This window comes from Felis catus, chromosome B2 (genome assembly GCF_018350175.1).
Source record: "Felis catus isolate Fca126 chromosome B2, F.catus_Fca126_mat1.0, whole genome shotgun sequence".
NCBI classification, from domain to species: Eukaryota; Metazoa; Chordata; class Mammalia; order Carnivora; family Felidae; genus Felis; species Felis catus.
The window spans coordinates 76648138-76673222 of NC_058372.1; the positions used below are offsets into that span (position 1 = coordinate 76648138).

At 35.1% G+C, this 25085-nt stretch overlaps 1 protein-coding gene across 10 annotated transcripts in view; it reads right to left on the reverse strand.

Moving 5' to 3' along the window:
• SNX14 (sorting nexin 14) overlaps positions 1-25085 on the reverse strand; it is a 124443-nt gene that overhangs the window by 68457 nt on the left and 30901 nt on the right. For 7 of the 10 annotated variants that reach the window (XM_023254160.2, XM_019830924.3, XM_023254162.2 and 4 more), the window contains exons 7-17: positions 24330-24414; positions 17105-17261; positions 15482-15557; positions 14421-14465; positions 14236-14316; positions 14024-14138; positions 10150-10305; positions 9719-9843; positions 9150-9208; positions 6713-6739; positions 3205-3337 (exon numbers count right to left, since the gene is read on the reverse strand). In XM_023254160.2, coding sequence (XP_023109928.2) covers positions 3205-3337; positions 6713-6739; positions 9150-9208; positions 9719-9843; positions 10150-10305; positions 14024-14138; positions 14236-14316; positions 14421-14465; positions 15482-15557; positions 17105-17261; positions 24330-24414 — 1059 coding nt within the window. The remainder of the gene's footprint in view (positions 1-3204; positions 3338-6712; positions 6740-9149; positions 9209-9718; positions 9844-10149; positions 10306-14023; positions 14139-14235; positions 14317-14420; positions 14466-15481; positions 15558-17104; positions 17262-24329; positions 24415-25085) is intronic. The other 3 variants (XM_045057808.1, XM_023254163.2, XM_011282477.4) reach the window with 1 other exon arrangement.

Below are 25085 nucleotides of genomic sequence, written 5' to 3' on the forward strand. Positions count from 1 at the left end.
TCCTTGAGAAGTATTAACAGTCTCACTATTATATTTTCCTATGTGGAGATTAACTACCAATATACCATTGGGCATATTCCAGAAGTCTATTTGCAAATCAGTTCTGAACTTGGGACAGATATATATATTTTCATACAGATTCAATCTTATGCAGTGGACTTTGGTTCCCAGGCTAGTATACATATGTCTATCTCACAATTTACATTCATATATTTATGAAAACTAATTCTATTCTAATACTGTATACTGATTACTATGCTTACCATATGCTAGGCACTGTTCTAAGCACTTTATGCATACTACTTATTTAATCCTCACAACACCCTTAAGTAAGTTAGATACTATAATCCCCATTTCACATGTGAGGAAACTAAATCACAATAAAATTAAGCAATTTACCCAAGGTCACATAGCAAGGCAATATTGCCACCAAATGATCACATCAATGTTTCTAAAAGAAAATGTCTTGGGCGCCTGGGTAGCTCAGTTGGTTAAGTGTCCGACTTTGGTTCAGGTCATGATCTCACCAGTTCATGGGTTTGAGCCCCCCATCACACTCTCAGAGCCTGGCGCCTGTTTCAGATTCCGTGTCTCCCTCTCTCTCTGCCCCTCTCCTGCTTGTGCTCTGTCTCCATCTCTCTCAAAAATAAATAACGAACACTAAAAAAATTATTTAAAAAAATAAAATAAGTAAAAGAAAATGTCTTCCAGTTCCCATATTTGAATCACAAAGTACTTTTTAGTTGCGGTAGTGAGAGTTTCCTCTAAACTTCCTAAACAAGACAAAGACAATTCTCTAAGGTCCCATAGCTAAAAACTAGCACAGTGCTGGGGAGCCTGGCTGGCTCAGTTGGAAGAATATGTGCCTCTGATCTCACGGTCATGAGTTGGAGCCCCACACTGGGGGTAGAGATTACTTAAAAAAATAAACTTGAAAAGAAAAGAAAAGAAAAGAAAGAAAAGAAAAGAAAGAAGAGAAGAGAAGAGAAGAGAAGAGAAGAGAAGAGAAGAGAAGAGAAGAGAAGAGAAGGAAAAGAAAAGAAAAGAAAAGAAAAGAAAAGAAAAGAAAAGAAAAGAAAAGAAAAGAAAAGAAAAGAAAAGAAAAGAAAAAAACAACGAAACGGAACGGAACGAAACGGAACAAAACGAAACTAGCACAGTGCTCTCTAAATCCTAAGTAGTACTGTCTTGGTCTGGGCCAACAGCCTCTTCGCCCCTACCTTTTCTTTTCAGAATATTAGAGATTAGTTTGCTTTCTTTTCCTACTTTCCATTATCACTATCTTTGCTTCCAAATCAAGAATTTTCTTCTTCCTTGAACCACTACAAAACAGACCTCTCTCACCTTTTTGAAGATTATCCTCCTATTCCTGAAGCAAAACAAAAAAACAAACAAACAAAAAAACGAGCTTATATTGGGCAGAACAAGTAATTGGGCAGAACAAAAAAGTACGTCTTCCTGAACAAAAATTATGTTTTAAAAAGTTCACAATAACATGGGTAAATGCTTTTGTTGTAATGTTAAGAGGGGACAAAGCAGGATAGCAAACTATATACTATACATATACATTATATATAATGGTGTACCCTAATCTATGTGGATGAGAAAGGAAAGGTACTTTTTAAAAAAGAAAACCACCAAAATGTTAATAGAGGTGAGTTACTGGGTGTTACAATTATGGGTGGTATTTTAAATTTGTTTCCACTTTTGCATATTATTAAAAAATTGACACTATAATATACTTTAAAAAATATATAAACATCATTTTGAAAAATGACTGCTTCCTCTGGTTTACTGTCTTTCTTCTACCCACACTTTTAAGAAAAAACAAGGGCAGGGGCACCTGCATGGCTCAGTCAGTTAAAGCATCTAACTCTTGATTTTGGCTTAGGTCATGATCTCACAGTTCGGGTGATCCAGCCCCATGTCGGGCTTGGAATTTTCTCGCTCGCGCTCTCTCTCTCTCTCTCTGCCCCTCCCCTATTCATGTTCACTCTCTCAAAATAAACAAACTTAAAAAAAAAAGGGGGTGGGTATAAACAGAAAAAAAATGTTGTATTTAGATTACCTAAGAAGGAAAAAAAAAAGAATTAAATTTTTTTCCACTTAAACTATGAAAAAGCAATGAATGTCCTCGATAATTCATCACTGCAATGGGACAGAGGTCAAAAGGAAGAAGTACAGAGAAAAAAATGGGTTAATTTACTCCTCTCTTCCCCCATTCCTTCTTCTTGGTCACTGCCAATCCAATCACTATTATTCATCCCTTTTATATCCAGGTTAGTGAATCTCTTAAGGGGAAAGTCTCTGTCTTAATCATTTTATCTCCAGTGCTCAGAGTCATTAATGGGCAAAATAAGGATACAGGGACTCTATTTAATAAAGATTTATTAAACAAATAAAAAGCACAAATGAGACAGTATCTGTCTTTATAGAACTAATCGGTATGGAAAATAATCATAAACATATCATTTCAAATACACTATATGGTACATGTTTTAACATAAGATCTAATAAGGGGCACAAAGGAGAGAATGTTCAATTCCACTGGGGGACCCAGATAAAGGTTTATGGGAGAGGCTGGATTTTGAAAGTTAAGTATGAACTTTCTAGGTACATATAAAGGTAGGGCATTTTAAGGGCAGCATGTGCAAAGATCACAAAAATAAAATAGTATGGTGGGTTAATGTGCATATAAACCAACTGGGAATCTTGTTAAAATGCGAACTGATTTAGTAGGTCTAGGATGGAAGCAGACATTCTACATTTTAATAAGCTCCCAGGTAATGCTGACGCTGCTGACGTACCAATCACAGTTTGAGTAGCAAGGGGTCATGGTTAGAGCCCCATGTTGCGGGTAGGACATTTATCAACAGTTGTTTGCCTGGACCATATGGCTGGAAAGTGATAAGATGAGGAAACAAAGTAAAAGCCTAACCAAAGGATGGTAAATTGTTTGACTTTTATAACTATCACAGCTCAACAGAAACCATTCTGGCCTTAACAAGAAGTTAACTTAGTGCTCAGGACCATTACCAATTAGATTAGCATCATAAAACTATAATAACTAATGAAAAAAATAAGGCATTGAAGTCTGAAATAAGTAAAATAAAGGAGAGGGAAAATAGAAAGTAAGCATATCATTTTTTATGCCATTGTAGGTCTGAAGTTATACATACATCAAACTGAAAAATTTTTACTTACAAAGTCATCTTCACCTTCGGCTAACCCATAATTAGGCAACATAGCTCCCTCCATTGTGGTACTTTTGAATACTCCTTTAATTTTGCTACCTATTCTGCTGATTCCAAATGATTCTCCTCTCTTCTGTGTGCTCCTAAATATTAAACAAAAACGTATCAAGTACACAGCAAATTATCACGACATTCTAGTTTATTAACAATAATTAAAATACGTGTGAAAAGAGTAAACTGAAGGTACAGCTAATATAACTTTTTGGAGTTCTTAGTCATCTAGATCAAGTCCCAGGATATCAGAAGCCAAAAGTGACATTTAAAGTCTAAATTTGGGGGTATGAATAAATGGGACAATATTTATCAATAAACATTTGGAATTGGGCGCCTGGGTGGCTCAGTCAGTTAAGCATCTGACTCTTGGTTTCAGCTCAGGTTATGATCTCATGATTTCGTGAATTCAAGCTGCACATCAGGCTCTGCACTGGCAGCCAGAGCCTGCTTGGAGTTCTCTCTCTCCCTCTCTCTCTGCCCCTTCCCAACTCATGCTGTCTTCTCTCAAAATAACAATAAATAAACTTTAAAAACATAATAAAAAAAATAAAAATTTGGAATTTACCTATTTAACTTTAAAACATTAACTGAACTAGAATGAAGATTAGAGCCCCCTAGTGGTATGTAGTTCTTATTGCCATACATATTTTGAACTAATGTGTTGAGCCAACATTCAAAACAATGTATCCGTTTAGAACTGTACCACTAAAATAACATAGTATATAACAGAAAAATATATAAAACTATGACCTTCTCAGTCCTCCATTTTTATTTTTTGAATTTTTTTTAATGTTTGTTCATTTTTAATTTTTCTATTGCATTTATTTTTGAGAAACAGAGAGAGACCAGAGCACAAGTAGGGGAGGGGCAGAGTGAGGAGACAGAATCCGAAGCAGGCTTGAAGCAGCAGGCTTGACGCGGTGCTCGAACTCACAAACCGTGAGATCATCACCTGAGCCCAAGTCAAGACGCCTAACCGACTGAGTCACCCAGGCACCCCAATGTTTGTTCATTTTTGAGAGAAGAGAGAAAGACAGAGAGAGACAGAGACAGAGAGAGAGCGCTCCAATAGGGGAGGGGCAGAGAGAGAGGGAGACACAGAATCAGAAGCAAGGCTCCAGATTGAGCTGTCAGCACAGAGTTCAATGCCAGGCTCAAACTCACAGACCTCAAGATCATGACCTGAGCCCAAGTCGGACGCTTAACCAACAGCCACCCAGGTGCCCATGGGTGCCCCATTTTTAGAAATTAACAACAAAAAAATTCTGTCCTCTATGACTAAAAATTTTTAAGCAAATATCGACTTTATATTCCTATAAGGAATGAAGTACAAAGTGTATCTTACCTGACTTCAAAGTAACAAAAAGATAACATGCCCAAGGGATGGAAAAAACATGCCAAAGGGAAGGGTTAGCAATAAACATAAGGACAAAAGCAAATGTAGCCTAAGGAAGCAGCCTGCTCTGCCATATATACTAAATCTTGGTTTTGTAATTTTTTTTCAAAAGTGGATTTCTAAAAGTAGAAATAGTTGGAAAGCAACAACAAAAAATAAGCCAAAAAGCAGCAAAAACTTCCTCCATTACAGTGCACTGTCCCATGTTTCAATAAATAAAAACAGAACTTTTATTCAATTTAAAACTCACTCATGCTCTCCATGTAATGCTGCCCGTACAACTGATATCCAAATAAAAATTACTATTTTAAAATTCAAAAGTTTGTTTTGAATGCTTAATTTAATGGATAGCTACTATTCCTACAAGCAAAACTTATTTATTGAAATAATGCAACAATTACAAAAATAAAAATAATTTGATCAAGTTTTAAATATATCTGGTACATTAGTAACATGTGCATTTTATACACATCCAAGGAGAAAATCAAACCTAATTTAAAACTGGAAAAACTCTAATAATAAATAGTAGTAAAATGGGTAAACTAGAAGATTATTTTATTTAAACAAGCATATGTTGTTTTTTAAAAAAAAATCTAGGACTGTAAACACAATTCTCTGATAGAATGTTTCCAAAACCAATTATGAAAATGTTAACGAAGTATTACTAAAACCTCTAGAATCCAGATAGATTATTCTAGTTTCTAGAACCTAGACAGATTATAAAAAATTGGGCTTTTAGGGGCGCCTGGGTGGCGCAGTCGGTTAAGCGTCCGACTTCAGCCAGGTCACGATCTCGCGGTCCGTGAGTTCGAGCCCCGCGTCGGGCTCTGGGCTGATGGCTCAGAGCCTGGAGCTTGTTTCCGATTCTGTGTCTCCCTCTCTCTCTGCCCCTCCCCCGTTCATGTTCTGTCTCTCTCTGTCCCAAAAATAAATAAACGTTGAAAAAAAAAAAAAATTGGGCTTTTAAAATCTGAAATATTTTTTAAAGTATCTCATTTCTAATTATCCCCAGAAATACAGAAATATTATACTTCTTGCTTTGAAAAATAAAGTTCCTTAAACACAAGTAATTCTAAAAGTAGTTTAGGGGGTGCCTGGGTGGCTCAGTCAGTTGAACATCTGACTCTTGATTTCAGCTCAGGTCCTGATCCCAGTTGTGGGATCGAGCCCCCCATCAGGTTCCTTGCTGAGCATGAAGTCTGCCTAAGATTCTCTCTCCCTCTGTCCCTCTCCTCCACTCATGTTCTCTCTCTCTCTCTCTCAAATAATTAATAAGTCAATACAAGTAATTTAACAAAACCAATAACAAAAAACTGAGTCAAGGCACCCGGGTGGCTCAGTCGGTTAAGCAGCCAACTTCGGCTCAGGTCATGATCTCGCAATTTGTGAGTTCTAGCCCCATGTCAGGCTCTGTGCTGACAGCTCAGGGCCTGGAGCCTGCTTTGGATTCTGTGTCTCTTTCTCTCCTCCTCGTGCTCTGTGTCTGTCTGTCTATCTCTCTCTCTTTCTCTCTCTCAAAAATAAATAAACATTAAAAAAAATTTTTTTTTAAATGAGTCAATAGCCTTGAACAGCTAGGTACTAACTTTTCATTTTATTTTAAACTGACATTTTATGACATATATCATGCTATTTCAAAAAAGAGATATCTAAAATCAAATTAGAGATTAATTTTATTATTTTTTTATTTATTTTGAGAGAGAGAGAGAGAGAGAGAGAGAGAGAGAGAGAGAGAGAGAGAGAAGCACATGCGCACAAGCCAGGGGTAGAGAGAGGACAGAGAGAATCCCAAGCAGGCCCCACACTGCCAGCACGGAGCCTAATCCGGGGCTAGCACCACGAACTGTGAGGTAGTGACCTGAGCAGAAGTCAAGACACTTAACCGACGGAGCCACCCAGGTGCCCCAGAGGTTAATTTTAAAAGGATATCCCAAATAGCTGATATAAAGGCAGTAGTAATAGCAGTGTTTCCTTTTTTCCTTTGTGTTGTACTTTGTTTTGGGTATACTATCTGAACTTAAACAGACAAATTATACAGAAAAAAATCACATGCTGTCTCAAGACTTACCGAAAATCATCCAAACTTAGGCTACCTCTGCAGTAACAGATAGATGAAATTATATAAGGAAAGGAGAGAGAGAAAGCCCAGATATTAAACAAGTTTCACTTCAGAACACAAAACAAAATTTAAAAGCTTTTAAAAGTTACACAGGTGGATAGCATTCATCTCTGCAAAGAGAAAGAATTTTTATAACATAATAAAGGAAAGAAAAAGCACAATGGCTCATTTGGGGGGTTTTGTGAGTATGAATTCTAGATCATTAAAAAAAAGTTCTTAAACAAGTATGTCAGGAAATAATTTTGTATTTTTTGCCTTCATTTAGGCATACCATTTGCTTGATATCATGGAAAGTATGCAGAGACTAAGCCACCAAAAACTTAGCACAAAAGACAAATTCAATGTTTTCCAACATGAAATCCAAGTTTGTATTAGATATAATTATGTGTCCTTCACACATCTTTAGTTTGAGTATTTTGAAAAGTAGGTTTTAGGCTAAGAAACAAAGCTAACAAAAGATCTCTAAATATAGTTTTTTAAGTTATTCTTTGAGTGTGGAAGAAATAGAACAATAGGTTAACATTAATGCATTAAAATTTTATTTTTAAAATACAATTAAATAGAACTCAGAGATAAAATACATGAATAAATACTTTAGATTCTTTAAGTCACTTAGCAAATTAGCAATGTTACTCTAAATTTCAATGAGAGAATGTTAAGTAAATCTTTTACTTACTCTATATAGATAAATGAGTAAGTATCACAGAAGCAGAGGACTGACAAGACTCATAGTTAATATTAAAATCAGGTCAATATAAAGAAAAACATACTTTTAAAGACCATAATCAGTACCCAGAATGAAAAGAACCCATATTTTGTTCCTGTTTATTTTATATTTTAAAGACAGCAAAATTATGTAATAGGTTGAAGACAACTAGATGATCTCAAAGTGGCAAAGAAAGCTTTCCATCTCTGAAGTTATGACTTAGCTATTCGGTAGGCTTGTGAGATCAAAGAACCACTTCCCCTTAAATCGTCCTGTAGAGGAAGGCAATTAAGCTTAATATCCTACTGTGGCACTCCAAATATCCTATATCTATAAACAGCAACAAATTTCACCTGTTTCTCAAATGATACTGGAAAATTTGATAAAAGTCTTAAAAAAGTATTCAAATCAAAGAAGTGTTTAGATTGGGTAAAGTATGCTATTTTAAATAACATGATGGAATTTTGTTAAATCAATGTTTCATGATTGTAATATATAAATTCAACAATCAAGAAATTCCAATCTATCGGGCTCTGGGCTGATGGCTCAGAGCCTGGAGCCTGTTTCCGATTCTGTGTCTCCCTCTCTCTCTGCCCCTCCCCCGTTCATGCTCTGTCTCTCTCTGTCCCAAAAATAAATAAACGTTGGAAAAAAAAAATTAAAAAGAAAAAAAAAAAGGGGGCGCCTGGGTGGCGCAGTCGGTTGAGCGTCCGACTTCAGCCAGGTCACAATCTCGCGGTCCATGAGTTCGAGCCCGGCGTCGGGCTCTGGGCTGATGGCTCGGAGCCTGGAGCCTGTTTCCGATTCTGTGTCTCCCTCTCTCTCTGCCCCTCCCCCGTTCATGCTCTGTCTCTCTCTGTCCCAAAAATAAATAAACGTTGAAAAAAAAATTAAAAAAAAAAAAGAAATTCCAATCTGTTTCTACATCCCTTGGTTATATCAAAAAATGCAATACATTTTCTCCATAGCTAAGGCTTTCACATTTTTCCTTGTACTATCTAAAAAACTACTCTAGTTTCTAACCTATCTACCTCTATCTTTGTACCACATCTCCAACTTATTTATGTATTTACTAGATTCTTGCTCAAACTGGAAGGTTTTGAGAACAATGTGAATATCTATTCTGTGGATTTATACATTTGATACCTCTATCAATTTTGTACATATAACAATGTAAGGAAAAAGCAAGGTATTAATTATCCAGTTTATAAATGGATAAAGCACTCTCTTCTGTTATTTCTTTGGGTTATTTAACTGCACAGAAGGTGAGAAGGGAAAGAAAGAAAAAACCCTCCACATTTGTAACCCGTAAGTACTCTAACATAAAATATTCTCTGAGGAAAAAAAAAAACCTGTCTAAAATTGACTTTATCTATAGATTTCTTTTATGCAAGTAGTTCACAGGATCTAATAAAGCAGGTGATCAAGCACTAATATGTATTAATTATGATATTAGCAAGGCAATGGTGTGTATCTTATTAAGTTTTTCTAAAATAACTTCAGGCATTTTCAGGTTACTATATGTAGTACAATTATATAATTACTTAATAAAATGTCTACTTATGTAGCAACGGAACCACACAAAGAAAAAGAGCTAATAAAGACAAAGATAGTATCACAAGAATGATTAGCATCAACAAGTACAAAAACCACACCACACAGATGACTTAGTATACTCACCTGTTCAATTTTGAATTGCGTGTTGGTGATTCTGCACCTCTTAAAAGTTGCCTGAAATACTTCAAAAAATTATGATTTATTAAACTATTTTATTTTTAAAAATGCTACTTTACCCTACTACTTTCCAGGTTAAAGAAAACAAAATTTAAATCAAATGAAAACAACCATAGACAAATAGAGTAAGGATTAAAATATTGCAAATAGAGATATTCAAGCCATTTAATTTCCACATGTCTGTAGTAATGTACGTAAAAGAAGAATGGAGTTTCTGCATCACCACAGCATTACACAGCCACTGAGGCATATGGCATATCAGGTGGATCTATTTGGCCATAGTCATCTACCTAATCATATATATATATATACACAAATACAGTTTTGGTATTGAGAATCATTTTTATAATAAACTTCTAATCTCCATTAATGTATGTAGTGAAACATAGTACTCACTTTTTTAGTTAATCATGTTTTATTTTTATTTTGTTTTTTGAATCACTCACCTACTGATATCAAAGCCATTATTAAATTTTGAAGGAAAATTCTCAAACAAGATTAATATTTTGACTTACCTCATCACTGTGGCAGAACATAGGTGTAAACACATTCTCTAAGAGAGACAGTACATGTTCATATGCTTCAAAAAGGCATCTCATAGTTTGAAGTTTCACAACATCTATATAAGGGCCTTCAGCAACTATTAAAAAAATTATATTGTAGAAATTGTTTATGAATACCATAAATACATTATATATTAGTTTAAAATGACAGTGAAAGAACATTCAAACAGTCCTAAAATTATGTTTTGCAGAAAATCCACTTATAAGGTACAGAAATCACACTAGGATGAGGAATCAGAACAAGTTCTGGCAAGTATTAGCTATGTGAATTGTGAGTAAATTTCTCATCAAAGCTTTTATCTTGTTAGATGAATACAGGAGAAAACTCTGAAAACATTAAAAGTGGTAAAAGGGTTATATTCTCATCAACATCTTTGACTTACTTTTTTGAATCTCTTCTACAATAAAGGGATCAAATCGAATTTTGTCAATGCTTTCATCCAAACAATAGGTTTTATAAATCTTCTGCAACTCTTCATGAAGAGACAGCATTTCATCATTTGACAACTCTGGTCGCAAAATTCTATCATTGAATTCCTCTAGCAAATTAGGAAAAAGTAAGAAAAAATGAACTCTTTCAATATAACACAATACAATATAAAACATAATATATTATTCCCAGTCTAATTGTAATCAATATTAAAAACAGAAATTACAATCTATTCATTTTAAGCTTTTAAAATAATTTTAATTGGAAATAAAATAACTACCCAGATGAAAGAAAAACTTTTAACCAAATATTTTCTATATTAACATAAAATATGTAAACACTTGCACAGCAATACAAATTTCTAAAATTCAGAATAGTAAACAGATTTCTAAAACTTTTATTTAAAGAACATATTTGATTGACTTCTTATACCAATGGTCATTAATATTTTGAAATCTAATTCACTAAATAACAGTGAAACTTAAGGCTTTTTAAAGTTCCAATGTTTTTAAATAATATTTCCTTCCATCATGGAGACTACAGACTACTGATGGAGCTGAGCATGTAAACAAATGAATCATTTTTTTTTTAATGACAGATGATAGCAGTAGAAGACAAAATATTAACTGCCTTTTCTTATTAGAAGAGGTAGTAATATGGAGTTCACTCCCTAATTCTTAATTACCCAACTGAAACAGAGAGGAAAGAAAAGAGTTTTAAAAAAGGGAACACCACATATATGATCCTGGGATTTGAAGTGATAACAGCCAAGAATTTTCAAAAAGGATGAAAGACACCAACCCATTCTGATACCCATTTTTTTAAGTTTATTTACTTATTTTGAGAGAGAGAGAGAGAGCACACACAAGCAGGGATGGGGCAGAGAAGGAGAGTGAGAATCCCAAGGCAACATATCCAAGACTCTCAGTAAAACCCAAGAAGAACATATAAAAAGAAAACTACAGAGTAGAGTCAAATTGCTGAGAAACAAAAATAAAGAGGAAATCGTAAAAACCAGCTAGGGGATATCTACAAAAAAGCCCAGGGTAATACCATACTTAATGGTATAACACTAAGTGATTTCCCCATAAGATCAGGAACAAAACCAAGGATATCAACTTTCACCATTTCTATTCAACATTATTGTAAAGGGCCTAGCCATTGTAATAGGCAAGAGAAAGAAACATAAGGCATAAACACTACAAAGCAAAAAGTAAAACTGTATTGCAGTTGACACAATTACATACGTAGAAAATCTTAAGGAAATATATGAAAAAGCTACCAGAACTAATAAATGAATGCAGCAATGGCACAGGATACAAAGTCAATATGCAAAATTGTTCTCTTTCTGTATATTAGCAACAATTTAAAATTTTTTTTTAATTTTTTTAATGTTTTGTTTACTTTTGAGAGAGAGACAGTGCGAGTGGGGGAGGGGCAGTGACAGAGGTAGACAGATCGAGGTAGAGGTCTCCCTCTATCTCTGCCCCTCCCCTGATCATACTCTGTCTCTCTCTCTCAAAAATAAACATTAAAAAAAAAAATCCTATATAGTCAAAATAATCAACACTGTAGTACTGGCCAAAAAAACAGACATATGGATCAATGGAACAGAAGAGAATCCAGAAACACACATACATGATGAAATAATTTAACAATTCAAGATGGGAAAGAAATGACTCTTCAGAAAATGGGTATCAGGGGGTGCCTGGGTGGCTCAGTCGGTTAAGTGTCTAACTTTTGATTTCAGCTCAGGTCAGGATATCACAGTTCGCGAGATTGAGCCCCACATCAGGCTCCATGCTGATATAGCACAGAACCTGCTTGGGATTCTCGCTCTTCTTTTCTGCCCCATCCCTGCTTGTGTGTGCTCTCTCTCTCACTCAAAATAAATAAATAAACTTAAAAAACATGAGTATCAGAAAAACTGGATATCCATAACCATACGAGGGGAAAAAATGAAACTCCACTCCTATCTAATACCAATACAAAAAGATTTCAAGGTCACAAACCTACATGTAAAATATAAAACTATAAAGCATGTAGAGAAAAACAGGCATCTAGAGATAATATCACCTTGACTTTGGGTAACAAACATTTCTTATGGAAGTCTCTGAAAGCACTACCCGTAAATATAGATCTACTGAATTATCATCAAAATTTTAAAATTCTACTCATCAAAACTATTCAGAAAATGAAAACACAAGTCATAGTCTGATATCTGACAAAAGAGTTGTATCTAGAATATATAAAGAACTCTGGGGCACATGGGTAGCTCAGTCAGGTAAGTGTCCAACTCTCAATTTCAGCTCAGGTCATGATCTCAGTTCCTGGGATCAAGCTCTGCATCAGGCTCCATGCTGACAGCACAGAGCCTGCCTGGGATTCTCTCTCTCCCCCTCCCCTGCTTCTCTCTCCATCCCTCTCAAAATAAATAAATAAACTTAAAAAAAAAATTCCTATAACTCAATGACAAGAAAAACAATTCAATAAAAAATAGGGAAAAGACTTAAACACTTCCACATACCAAGATATTCGAATGACCAATAAGCATATGATAAAGTGTTCAACACTAGTCATTAGAGAAATGCAAGTTAAAAGCACAATAAGATACCACCACACACCCACTAAAATGGCTAAAATTTAAAAAATAAATAAATACCACCAAATTTTTGTAAAGATGTAAAGCAACCAGAATTCTCACATATTGCTAAGGAGGGTACAACCACTCAAAAATAGTACAACCACTTTGGAAAACAATTTGGTAATTTCTCATATAACAAAATATATATCTACCCTGTGACCCAGCAATTCTACTTCCAGTTATTAAACATATGTCCAACAGAAATCTTTAGACAAGAATATGCATAGCAATTTTCTTTATAATAGCTCAAAAGTGAAAGCAGTCCAGATACCCATCCACAAGAATGAATTAAAAAAAAAAAAAAAAAAAAAAAAAGCCCACGCTGTGGTACACTCATATAAAGAGTATTACTTAGCAATAAAAAAGAGCAAACTATTCCTCTACACAACAACCTGAATCAATCTTAAAAAGCATAATCTTAAATCAATGAAGCCAGGCACAAGAGTACACACGATGTACTCCACTTCTATCAGGAAACGGTACAAGCAAAAGTAATCTGTGGGGAAAGGAATGAGAGCTGTGTTGGCTCTGGCAGGAGTGGGAGCAGGGGTAGCTCGTCTGGGAAGGACCCCAACTTTCTGGAGTGATGGAAACGTTCTGTTATGTTGATAAAGGAGTAGGTTACACAGATGTACAGATGTCTCCAAACTGACCAAACTGTACATTTAAGTTCTATGAGTTTCACTGTAAATTACACCTCAATTTTTTTAAAGTTATATTTAAAAAGGAAGTCAGTTGGGGTGCCTGGGTGGCTAAGTCGGTTGGGCGTCCAACTCTGGCTCTGGTCACGATTTCGCGGTTTGTGAGTTCGAGCCCTGTGTCGGGCTCTGTGCTGACAGTTCAGAGCCTGGAGCCTGCTTCGGACTCTGTGTCTCCTTCTCTCTCTGCCCCTCCCCCACTTGTGCTCTGTCACTATCACAAATAAGTAAGTATAAAAAAAATTTTTAAAAATAAAGAGGAAGTCAGTTGATCGAGGTCAGTTATAGATTATGTTACAATGTGGAAAGGAGTGGACACCAGAGACAACTCAAAGGTGATCTTGGAATACCTAGTAAAAAGAAATTTAGTACAATGACATACTACAACAACATCAAATCTGATCTAAATACTCAAATATATTTAAAATATTTAATGTATTAAAAAGTATAAAAATGACTTTGCTAAAGTGCACGGTAAGCCTCACCCACAGTCAGACATATCTGCAATACATGCACTGCTCCTTCTTGTTTCAGAAAGTTCATAAAACGAAATAAGAGATCTTGCTGCTCTCTGATTTGCTTCAATTCTAACTTCAGCACCTTGATACAATATGAGAGAAGGGTAAGTTAAGGCCATATAAACACATGATAAAATGGTTTATATCAAAAATAATATGTTATTGGTAAAAATACTTACAGATGGCTTTTTATTTCTAGGTTCTGCAAATTTCTGCAAGAATGGAACCAAAGGGGAAGGCAGTTCAGTTGCTTTTTCAGGCTTTGAAGAAAGAGAATTTATTAATTCAATACAAGTGCCATGTGACTGGACAGATATAAATCAAAAATTAAATGCAATCTGAATGTTTCTAATGTAATACTCACTGGACTGTCATCTATGAAGATGATAAGCAAATGATTCACAGTATCCTAATAGAAAATAATACACATAGGTCAAAATAATTCCATTACCATCTTCTCCCAAAATTCTCAAAGCTTTTTTCATATCGTGGAAGTTTCTAGAAAAATGAAGAAAATATGGAACAGTGGCAAAGCATCTACACATATGTAATATAGAGGGACTTTAAAAAATCTGTGATGCAGGGCCTCACTTTTAGGAAAGTGGGCAAAGAAAAGTTATTCTGACTTTGGCATTCAACATGTTTATATGGGTGCCTGGGTGGCTCAGTCGGTTAAATGTCTGACTTCAGCTCAGGTCATGATTTCACGGTTTGTGCATTCAAGCCCCATGCCAGGCTCTGCGCTGTCAGTGCAGAGCCTACTTCATTCAGATCTTCTGTCTCCCTCTCTTTCTCTGCCCCTCCCCTGCTTACACATGTGCTCACTCTCTCTCTCTCTCTCTCTCAAAAATAAACAATAAAAAAAACTTTAAAACAACACCTGGCATAATGTAAATACTCCATACATGTAAAAATAAAGTGTTTATAAATTATTCCTGTTTCTTCAAAATCTTACTAGTTCAAGTAAGAGGAACTGAAGTGTCCATCAATGGATGAATAAACAGAAAAATGTGGTATATACCTACAATGGAATATTATTCATCCTTAATAAGGAATGAAATTCCAATATATGCTACAACATGGATAAATCTTGGAGACATCATGCTAAGGGAAATAAGACTGTCACAAACAGACAAATACTGACTGGACCCACTTATATGAGGTACCCAGAGTAGTCAAATTCATAGAGATAGGAAGTGCAGTGATGGTTGCCAGGGGCTAGGAGGAAGGAAGAATAGAGAATTATTATTTAATGAGTACAGAGTTTCAGTTTTGTAAGATGAAAAGATTCTACAGATGAGTGGTAGTGACGGTTGCTCAACAATGAATGTATTTAATACCACTGAACTATACATATAAAAACATTTAAGATGATAAATTTTGTATATATTTTACCACAATTCAAAACCATTTTTTAAGCCTTACTGGATCAGCTAGGAAATCCAAAGATGGAAGGAACACTGAACCAGACAGGATCTCTCTTAAAAGTAAGGTCAGGGATCTGGAAAAATAAACAGTATTAGACATATTCAGTGATTTACATCAGTTCTTACCTGGGGATCTTGTTAAAATGCAGACTGATTCAATAAATATGTCCCAAGATTCTGCATTTCTAAAAAGTTCCCAAGTAATGCACATGCTAGTGGTTCACAGACCACACTTGGGAGTCCTGTACTGACCAGGAGAGAGTACTATTTAAGAGAAAACAGCATTTCCTTAACAGGAAGGATTTGGGTGAGCACTAGAAAATACTCATCTCGGAATATTTAGAATATTTAATATATTTTGAAATTAATGTTTAAAACTAATAGGTTTTTAACAGTATAATTACTTTGTAATTATAATATTTAAATTAACATTATAGAGGAACCTGGGAGGCTCAGTCAGTAAAGCATCTGACTTCAGCTCAGGTCATGATCTCGCAGTTTGTGGGTTCGAGCCCCACATCAGGCTCTCTGCTGTCAACAAGGAGACTGCTTGCTTCGGATCCTGTCCCCCTCTCTCTCTGCCCCTCCTCCGCTGGTTCTCTCTCTCTCTCTCTCTCTCTCTCTCAATAAACTTTTTAAAAAAATAAATAACATTATATATTAATTTCTTTAAAATAAAAATATTTTCATTAAAATGTTTAAAATTTTAAAAATGTTAATACAAATTTTAGGTCATAAATAAAGTAATATTTAAAGTACATCACTAGGGGCACCTGGATGACTCAGTTGGTAGAGCATACAACTCTTGATCTAGGGGTTATGAGTTCGAGTCTCATGTTGGGTGTGGAGATTACTTAAAAATAAAATCTAAAAAAAATAAAAAATAAAATAAAAAAAAGTATATCACTAAAAATAAGCCATAATTTCTCTTCTAAGAATTATTAGGATAAGAGTAATGAGGTAACTTTATGCAATAATCTAAACATGTTCCTGCCAGAACAGGGAAGGACAGTCTAGATGAATTCTAATTATTCTTCTCAGGTATATATCTTAAAATACAAACATGTAAGTTTAGTTTGTTCAAAGTGTTTCTGCCACTAAGTCACAATGTGTATGTTTTTAAAATGGAACACCAAGAATGAACAAAGTATAATGATCTCAAAAAAAACTGATTTTATCCATATTTACCTTGGGAATTTCCAAAAAAAAAAAAAAAAAAAACTTTCTAAGCAACACAACACATCCAAATACTTAGTACCTAAAATGGCATTTTAAGACCGGACAAACCGTACTTCTTTAAAAATGAAAAGTTATTCACATCATTGCCTAATCTCAAGTTTTAGTGTACTCCTATTATGATCAATAATAGCAACATACAGGGGCGCCTGGGTGGCTCTTGATTTCAGCTCAGGACATGATGTCATGATTCATGAGTTTGAACCCCACATCAGGCTCCAAGCTACCAGTGTGGGGTCTGTTTGGGATTCTCTCTCCCTCCTTCTCTGCCCCTCCCCTGCTCTCTGTCTCAAAATAAACTTAAAAAAAAAAAAAAAAAAGAATATCAATACACATATGGCATGGCATGCAAATACCGCTATGACATTTTCCAGTCTATTTATACCTGCAGTCTGTTGCTTTAGGAGGCAAAATATAAGGAAAAAGTAGTTCAGTGAGTTTCCTTAAATAGTGTAATTCATCTCTTCGACTCCTCAAAGCCACATGAAGCTCTGGACCATATTCTTCTAAAGCAGCTTGCTGTAAAAACTCTGTATTTTCTACTACAGAGATTAAAAAATAAATATTGAAAGAAGTTAAGTAACATTAACTAACTCCACCCATTTTCACTCACAAACAGAAAATCATTTAACACAGTTATTCCTTTCATAACCCTCCTTTCTTTCCAATATGTATTTTACTGGGAAATTTTTCACAAATAGGATATAAAAAGAATAATTCCCTCCTTGCCAGTTTTTCAATTTTGCAAAAATTTGATAAAAAGACCCTTTCCCAATACAAGCAAGAATTTTAACTTGTATCACTATTTTACACATTATATTAAACAGGGGTGCCTGGGTAGCTCAGTCGGTTAAGTGTCCGACTCTTGATTTCAGCTTAGGTTACGATCTCACAATTGAAGAGATGGACCCCTGCGTCAGTCTCTGTGCTGACAGTGCAGAGCCTGTTTAGGTTTCTCTCTCTCCCTCCCTCTCTCTCTCTTTAAAAATAAACTTAAAAAAAAAACACAAATTATATTAACAAAAGCAAATATTTATTTTAAAAAGTGGAAAAACTACAGAAAATTTCTAGCACATACAAAGCTGTTGCTATCAAATGTTACATCTGTTCATCCTTTGCAAATACAAAAACAAAACAAAACAAAAACCCTGTTAAAATTCTTTATTGTCTCTGCTTTCAACATCAAAATAATTCAGGTAATCTTTTAAAGCACTTATGGTATAGAAACTGGCTTTTTTGATTAAGTTCTGTACCTTCTGCCCAGCATATAGGACACAAGAGGTACAGAACTGTATAAGTCCATGAATAGATACATTACTTAATGAATATTAACTGATGATAAAACTTATATTAACAGAAAGTTTTCTTTAAAGGTCAAATACTAAATATTTTAACTTAAAGGTAATAGTATTGCCACTGTTTTTTACAGACCCCAAAAGAGTAGAAGAAAAACAAGTCATGTTTTCCCCTATTTGCATTCTGTGCCTAGTTTCAAAATCATGGCTTCTATGAAGGGAATCTTAATCTAATTCAATGGCATGTATTTTTCACTATTTTCTTCTATTTTTATTAAAAGAGAATGCAAGCACATTTACCCAAAAAAGTCAATATATGCATACTACTAGTGTGAATACTAAGAAGATAAATGAAGGCCATCTGCGCCTGAGGTACAAAAGGACTGGCAAAGGCAGATGTAGTTTTTGCAAGAAATGCATTTTATTTCATAATTATCCAATTATTTGCTAAGCATTTTCTCCAAGAATTTGGGACACAGGTTTTTAAAAATTTGTCATGAGCCGGAATTTAAAATAAGACTAAGCCATGCTAAATTACAACTCTACTTCGTTAACAAACTGATATAATCTTAAACAAATGATATAATCCCTGTAAGTCTCAGTTCCCACATCAGTAAATAGTTAAGTAGTTATTAACACTGAAAAGTCATCATGCAAAATGTGTAAGTAATTGTAATAGTCAATGTGATTAAGCATTTACACATAAAATATAAATTGAATCACTAGATTGAAATCTATTCAACATGTGTCAGACTTGAAAGTTTTTTGTAGTTCAAGATAATGAGAAAATAAATCATGAAAAACATTAAGAGAATACAGGGAGGAAAATCTTAATTGGGAATGTAAATAAAATATAGATGCTGGAAAACAGAGCACGGACTAATCCCCACTAATCATCAGTAGTTAGTAGTTTTCAGACCAAAGCAGGAAAGGTCTCCAGAATTCATGACAAAGGGATATCTTTAGGATGAAAGACTAGAGAGTAAGGTCCTTTTGCACAGTTTATTACTGAATTTAAATTAAACCAGTGTTTCTAAATGTGTACACATTCAGTATTTCTAAGAGCCATAAAAGTACTTACATAGAAAACATCTATATAAACCCTATTCTCAAAAGACAGATTATAGAGAAAATACTGAGAGTAAAAGGAATATGGATGAAGAGATGAACATTTAATTACTTTCTGAATTATGCACAATTGTGGGGCCAAAGAATTTAGAAAATAAATCCACGCATTAAAGAAATGAAAATTCAAAAATCTGAAAACCTTTTTTACAAGTCTATCTAATTCCCTGTCATAATATTTAGAATACCAGGACTTTTGAATAAAATGAAAGTCCTTCTAAGTTCTGGCCTTTACTTCTATGGATCTCATTAACTACAATATTATTAATGAATCTAATCTAGCATTTTATAACAATTTTATAACTGGGAACCACTTTTTGCATTAATAGTAGCAAATTAACAACCCCTCTCTTGTAGTCTCAACAATAAATTTCAAATTATCACTCTCTTAGAGACAAAATAATTTGGGAATTTTATTAAACTGATTAGTTCAACTAAAAATAAAATGGGCACCTGGGTGGCTCAGTCAGTTAAGTGTCAGACTCCTGATTTTGATTCAGGTCATGATCTGACAGTTCTTGAGATCAAGCCCCATATCAGTGTGGAGCCTGCTTGGGATTCTCTCTCTCCCTTTCTCTGCCCCTCTCCCACTTGCGCTCTCCCTCTCAAAATAAATAAACATTAAAAAAAAAAAAAGATGCTGGCACAAGAACAGACACTCAGATCAATGGAATAGAATAGAGAACCCAGAAATGGACCCACAAACATATGGCCAACTAATCTTTGACAAAGCAGGAAAGAATATCCAATGGAATAAAGACAGTCTCTTCAGCAAGTGGTGCTGGGAAAACTGGACAGCGACATGCAGAAGAATGAACCTGGACCACCTTCTTACACCAGACACAAAAATAAACTCAAAATGGATGAAAGACCTCAATGTAAGACAGGAAGCCATCAAAATCCTAGAGGACAAAGCAGGCAAAAACCTCTTTGATCTTGCCCGCAGCAACTTCTTACTCAACACGTCTCCGGAGGCAAGGGAAACAAAAGCAAAAATGAACTACTGGGACCTTATCAAAATAAAAAGCTTCTGCACAGCGAAGGAAACAATCAGCAAAACTAAAAGGCAACTGACAGAATGGGAGAAGATATTTGCAAATGACATATCAGATAAAGGGTTAGTATCCAAAATCTATAAAGAACTTATCAAACTCAACACCCAAAAACAAATAATCCAGTAAATAAATGGGCAAAAGACATGAATAGACACTTCTCCAAAGAAGACATCCAGATGGCCAACTGACACATGAAAAATTGCTCAACATCACTCATGATCAGGGAATTACAAATCAAAACCACAATGAGATACCACCTTACACCTGTCAGAATGGCTAACATTAACAACTCAGGCAACAACAGACGTTGGCGAGGATGCGGAGAAAGAGGATCTCTTCTGCACTGCTGGTGGGAATGCAAGCTGGTGCAGCCACTCTGGAAAACAGTATGGAGGTTCCTCAAAAACTAAAAATAGAACTATCCTATGACCCAGGAATTACACTACTAGGCATTTATCCAAGGGATACAGGTGTGCTGCTTCGAAAGGACACATGCACCCCCATGTTTATAGCAGCACTATCAACAATAGCCAAAGTATGGAAAGAGCTCAAATGTCCATCGGTGGATGAATGGATAAAGAAAATGTGATATATATATATATATATATACAATGAAGTATTACTTGGCAATCAAAAAGAATGAAATCTTGCCATTTGCAACTATGTGGATGGAACTGGAGGGTATTATGCTAAGTGAAATTAGTCACAGAAAGACAAAAAATGATATGACTTCACTCATATGAGGACTTTAAGACACAACACAGATGAACATAAGGGAAGGGAAACAAAAATAATATAAAAGCAGTGAGGGGGACAAAACAAAAGAGACTCATATATATGGAGAACAAACTGAGGGTTGCTGGAGGGGGTGGGAGGGGGTGGGAGGGGGGATGGGCTAAATGGGTAAGGGGCATTAAGGAATCTACTCTTGAAATCACTGCTTCAGTATATGCTAACTAATTTGGATGTAAATTTTAAAAAATAAAAAATAAAGTTAAAAAAAAAAAGATGCATCCATTTACTCAAAGCCTGAGTTCAAAGTGTTTGTCTTTAAAACAAAGACTATAATTAAAAAAAAAAAAATTTTTTTTTAAATGAAAAAAGAAAAAAAAGGGCGCCTGGGTAGCTCAGTTGGTTGGGCGTCTGACTTCAGCTCAGGTCATGATCTTACAACTTGTGGGTTCAAGCCCCACGTTGGGCTCTGCGCTGACAGCTCAGAGCCTGGAGCCTGCTTTAAGTTCTGTGTCTTCCTCTCTCTCTCTGCCCCTCCCCCACTCACACTCTGCCTCTCTCTCTAAGATAAATAGACATGAAAAAAAAATTTTTTAATGAAAAAATAGAACAAAGACTATATTAAAAATACCTTTCTCACATAAAAACCTGCAAACAAATGTTTGTAGCAGCTTTATTCATAACTGCCCAAACTTGGAAGCACGCAAGATATCCTTCAATAGGTGAGTGGATAAATAAACTGTGGTACATCCATACACTGGAATATACCTGAGCAATAAATAGAAAAGAGCTATGGGGTGCCTGGGTGGCTCGGTCAGTTAGGCGTCCGACTTCGGCTCAGGTCACGATCTCTCGGTCCGTGAGTTCGAGTCCCGCATCAGGCTCTGGGCTGATGGCTCAGAGCCTGGAGCCTGCTTCCGATTCTGTGTCTCCCTCTCTCTCTGCCCCTCCCCCGTTCGTGCTCTGTCTCTCTCTGTCTCAAAAATAAATAAACGTTAAAAAAATAAATAAATAAATAAATAAAAAAGAAAAGAGCTATTTAGGGGCAACCTGGGTGGCTCAGTTGGTTGAACATCCGACTTTGGCTCAGGTCATGATCTCATGGTTCATGCGTTTGAGCCCCACTTTGGGCTCTGTGCTGACGGACAGCTCAGAGCCTGGAGCTTGCTTCAGATTCTGTGTCTCCCTCTCTGCCCCTCCTCCACTCACATTCTGTATCTCTCTGTCTCTCAAAAATAAATAAATGCTAAAAAAATTTTAAAAAAACAAAAAAAAAAAGAAATAAGCTATCAAGCCATGAAAAGACATGGAGGAGCCATAAATACATTATTTTTAAGTAAAAGAAGCTAGTCTGAAAAGGCCACATTATGATTCCAACTATATCACATTCTGGAAAAGGCAAACTGTATGGACAGTAAAAAGATCAAGGGTTGCCCAAGGTTCATGAAGGAAAGAGGGAGAGATGATAGGTGAAAGTAGTCAAAATCTACAGAATGTACAACACAAAGGGTAAACCCTAATGAAAACTATGGACTTTAATAATAATGTATCAATATTGGTATATCAACAGTAACAAATGTACCAATACAAGATGTTAATAGAGGAAAAGAAAGAGAGATGGGCACTCTCTATACTTTCTGCTCAATTTTCTGTAAACTTTAAACTGCTCTAAAAACTAAAATTTACTGGGGCACCTGGCTGGCTCAGTTGGTGGATCATGTGACTTTTGATCTCTGGGTTGTGAGTTCAAGCCCCACAATGGGTATAGAGATTACTTAAAAATAAAATGTTTAAAAAAATAATAAAGAAATTTACCAGTAAAAAAAAAACACTTTTCCTATGCTTTTTCCTGATGGTTTGGCCTTGACAAACGGCTAAAGACAATCAGTTTGTTTTTGCCAGTGACAGGATGATGATTTTTAAGTTAATTTTTTTATTCAATTAAATTACACATATTCAAACTCTTCTATTTTTTGAACATGTTGAAAGTAAAACTATTTTAGTTATGATATAAGATGAACACAGAAAACGAATTCAAATATAGAATTTAAAACGCTTCTAGGGGCGCCTGGGTGGCGCAGTCGGTTAAGCGTCCGACTTCAGCCAGGTCACGATCTCGCCGTCCGTGGGTTCGAGCCCCGCGTCGGGCTCTGGGCTGATGGCTCAGAGCCTGGAGCCTGTTTCCGATTCTGTGTCTCCCTCTCTCTTTGCCCCTCCCCCGTTCATGCTCTGTCTCTCTCTGTCCCAAAAATAAATAAACGTTGAAAAAAAAAATTTAAAAAAAAAATAAAACGCTTCTCATACCTGAGGAATTACTCAGCAAAAAACAAACTAATGATTCGATTTAATTTTACTTCAACCCTGCTGAGAACATAATTTCCCCAAATGAACTGATTATATAACTGATATTATGAGAGACAGAAAATTGGTTCTGTGTTCAGATGAATTTGGGATGTGGTAAGTTAAAAACTAAGTAGTCAAAGCTATTTCTTTGCTGTAGGACTACTCAGAAATTTTGGTATGCTAGTATTTACTGGGAATTTCCAGAAGGGGAATATAATATATAGTAATTAGCAGAAAATATGACCATGAAACCTCTTCCACATGGTTATCTACATGGAGTAGTATGTAGTATCGATAAAGAATACCAAAAGCATTAGGAAAGTACTGACAGAGAATACCAAATGCAAACACAAGGAAAATCAGTTTTGTAAAGAATCAACCCTAGAACACAGAAGTGATTTTGTTAAAGAAAAATTCCAGTTTGATCTAAGAGCAAGAAAAGTCCCAAATGAAGATTTCACTCATTAATCAGAAAACATTTACTATGTGCAAATCATGACAGTATAAAGAGGCCAGGACATACACAAAAAAATGCAAATAGGTGATCCTAACCAAAGCATAATACACAGTTAAAGACAAAAGTAGATTAAAATATCTGACTAGACAAGAAAGTATTTAAGTATACAATTTAGCCTCTATAGCAGAGTCACTAATTTTAGTAGAGAGAGAACATGGTAATTGTAATACTATAAAATTAAATGGTAGTGATATATACAATGGGCTGGAATAGGTCAAAACTGTTGAAATCATAAAGAAAGGGGGAAGAGATTACGTGAGGTACCTCAGAGGAAGTAATGAAGGCAAGACTATTATTCAAAAAAAAGATGAAAGTCATCAATAATGTATCCAAAAGTTAACTGTATTTTAATTTTCACAGATTACTGCGTTTTTGCAATCACTTACATTGTAAAACAAAATACTGAAAAAGATTTCAGTTTAAAGGAATACTTTCACAGCATTTGTGAATATCAGTTAATGCATCAGTATTCATACTTAGGTATTTAAGGTGAAAGCTGGTATATAAAAATCACTCAAACTTTGTAGTAGAAAACTATATTACCTTTCTGACTGGCTTTAACTATCACTTCTATATGCTTCATTGCTGCTTTTAACAGTTTCTTGGTTATAATAGATGGAATATCCACCTGGAAAAATTTAACATTAAAATAATACTTTTTAACATTAAAAATAAAATGACATTAAAATAAAATAACAATTAAACAACATAAATAAAATAACATTAAAATAAAATAATTACCAGTGAGTTACAACAGCAGGAATATTATATTTAAGATGCTGGAACACATGATCTTAAAAGTTAGAGATATTATTTAGAAATCTTTCAAAAATAATTTTCTTGGATCATCCTAACTGTAACTTTAGACAGTTTTCTACCATGGTAAAGAAAATGTATATTAAGGGTGCCTGGGTGGCTGGCTCAGTCAGTTAGGCGTCCGACTTCGGCCCAGGTCATGATCTCACGCTTTGTGGGTTCAAGCCCCGCATCAGGCTTTGTGCTGACAGCTTGGAGCCTGGAGCCTGCTTCACATTCTGTGTCTCCCTGTCTCTCTGCCCCTCCCCTCCTTGCACTCTGTCTCTCTGTCTCCCAAAAATAAATAAGTATTAAAAAAAATTTTTAAAGAAAATGTATATTAACATGCATACACTATATACTACATTTTTCACAAAATATATCTTTATTCTTAGTTCTTTCATGTGTTTCTTTTAAACACAAAGAAAAATCTCAAGTAACATTATCCCTTTGAGACCATAAATTTCTGTTTATTAAGGTTACTTAAAAATGAAGTTTTCCATT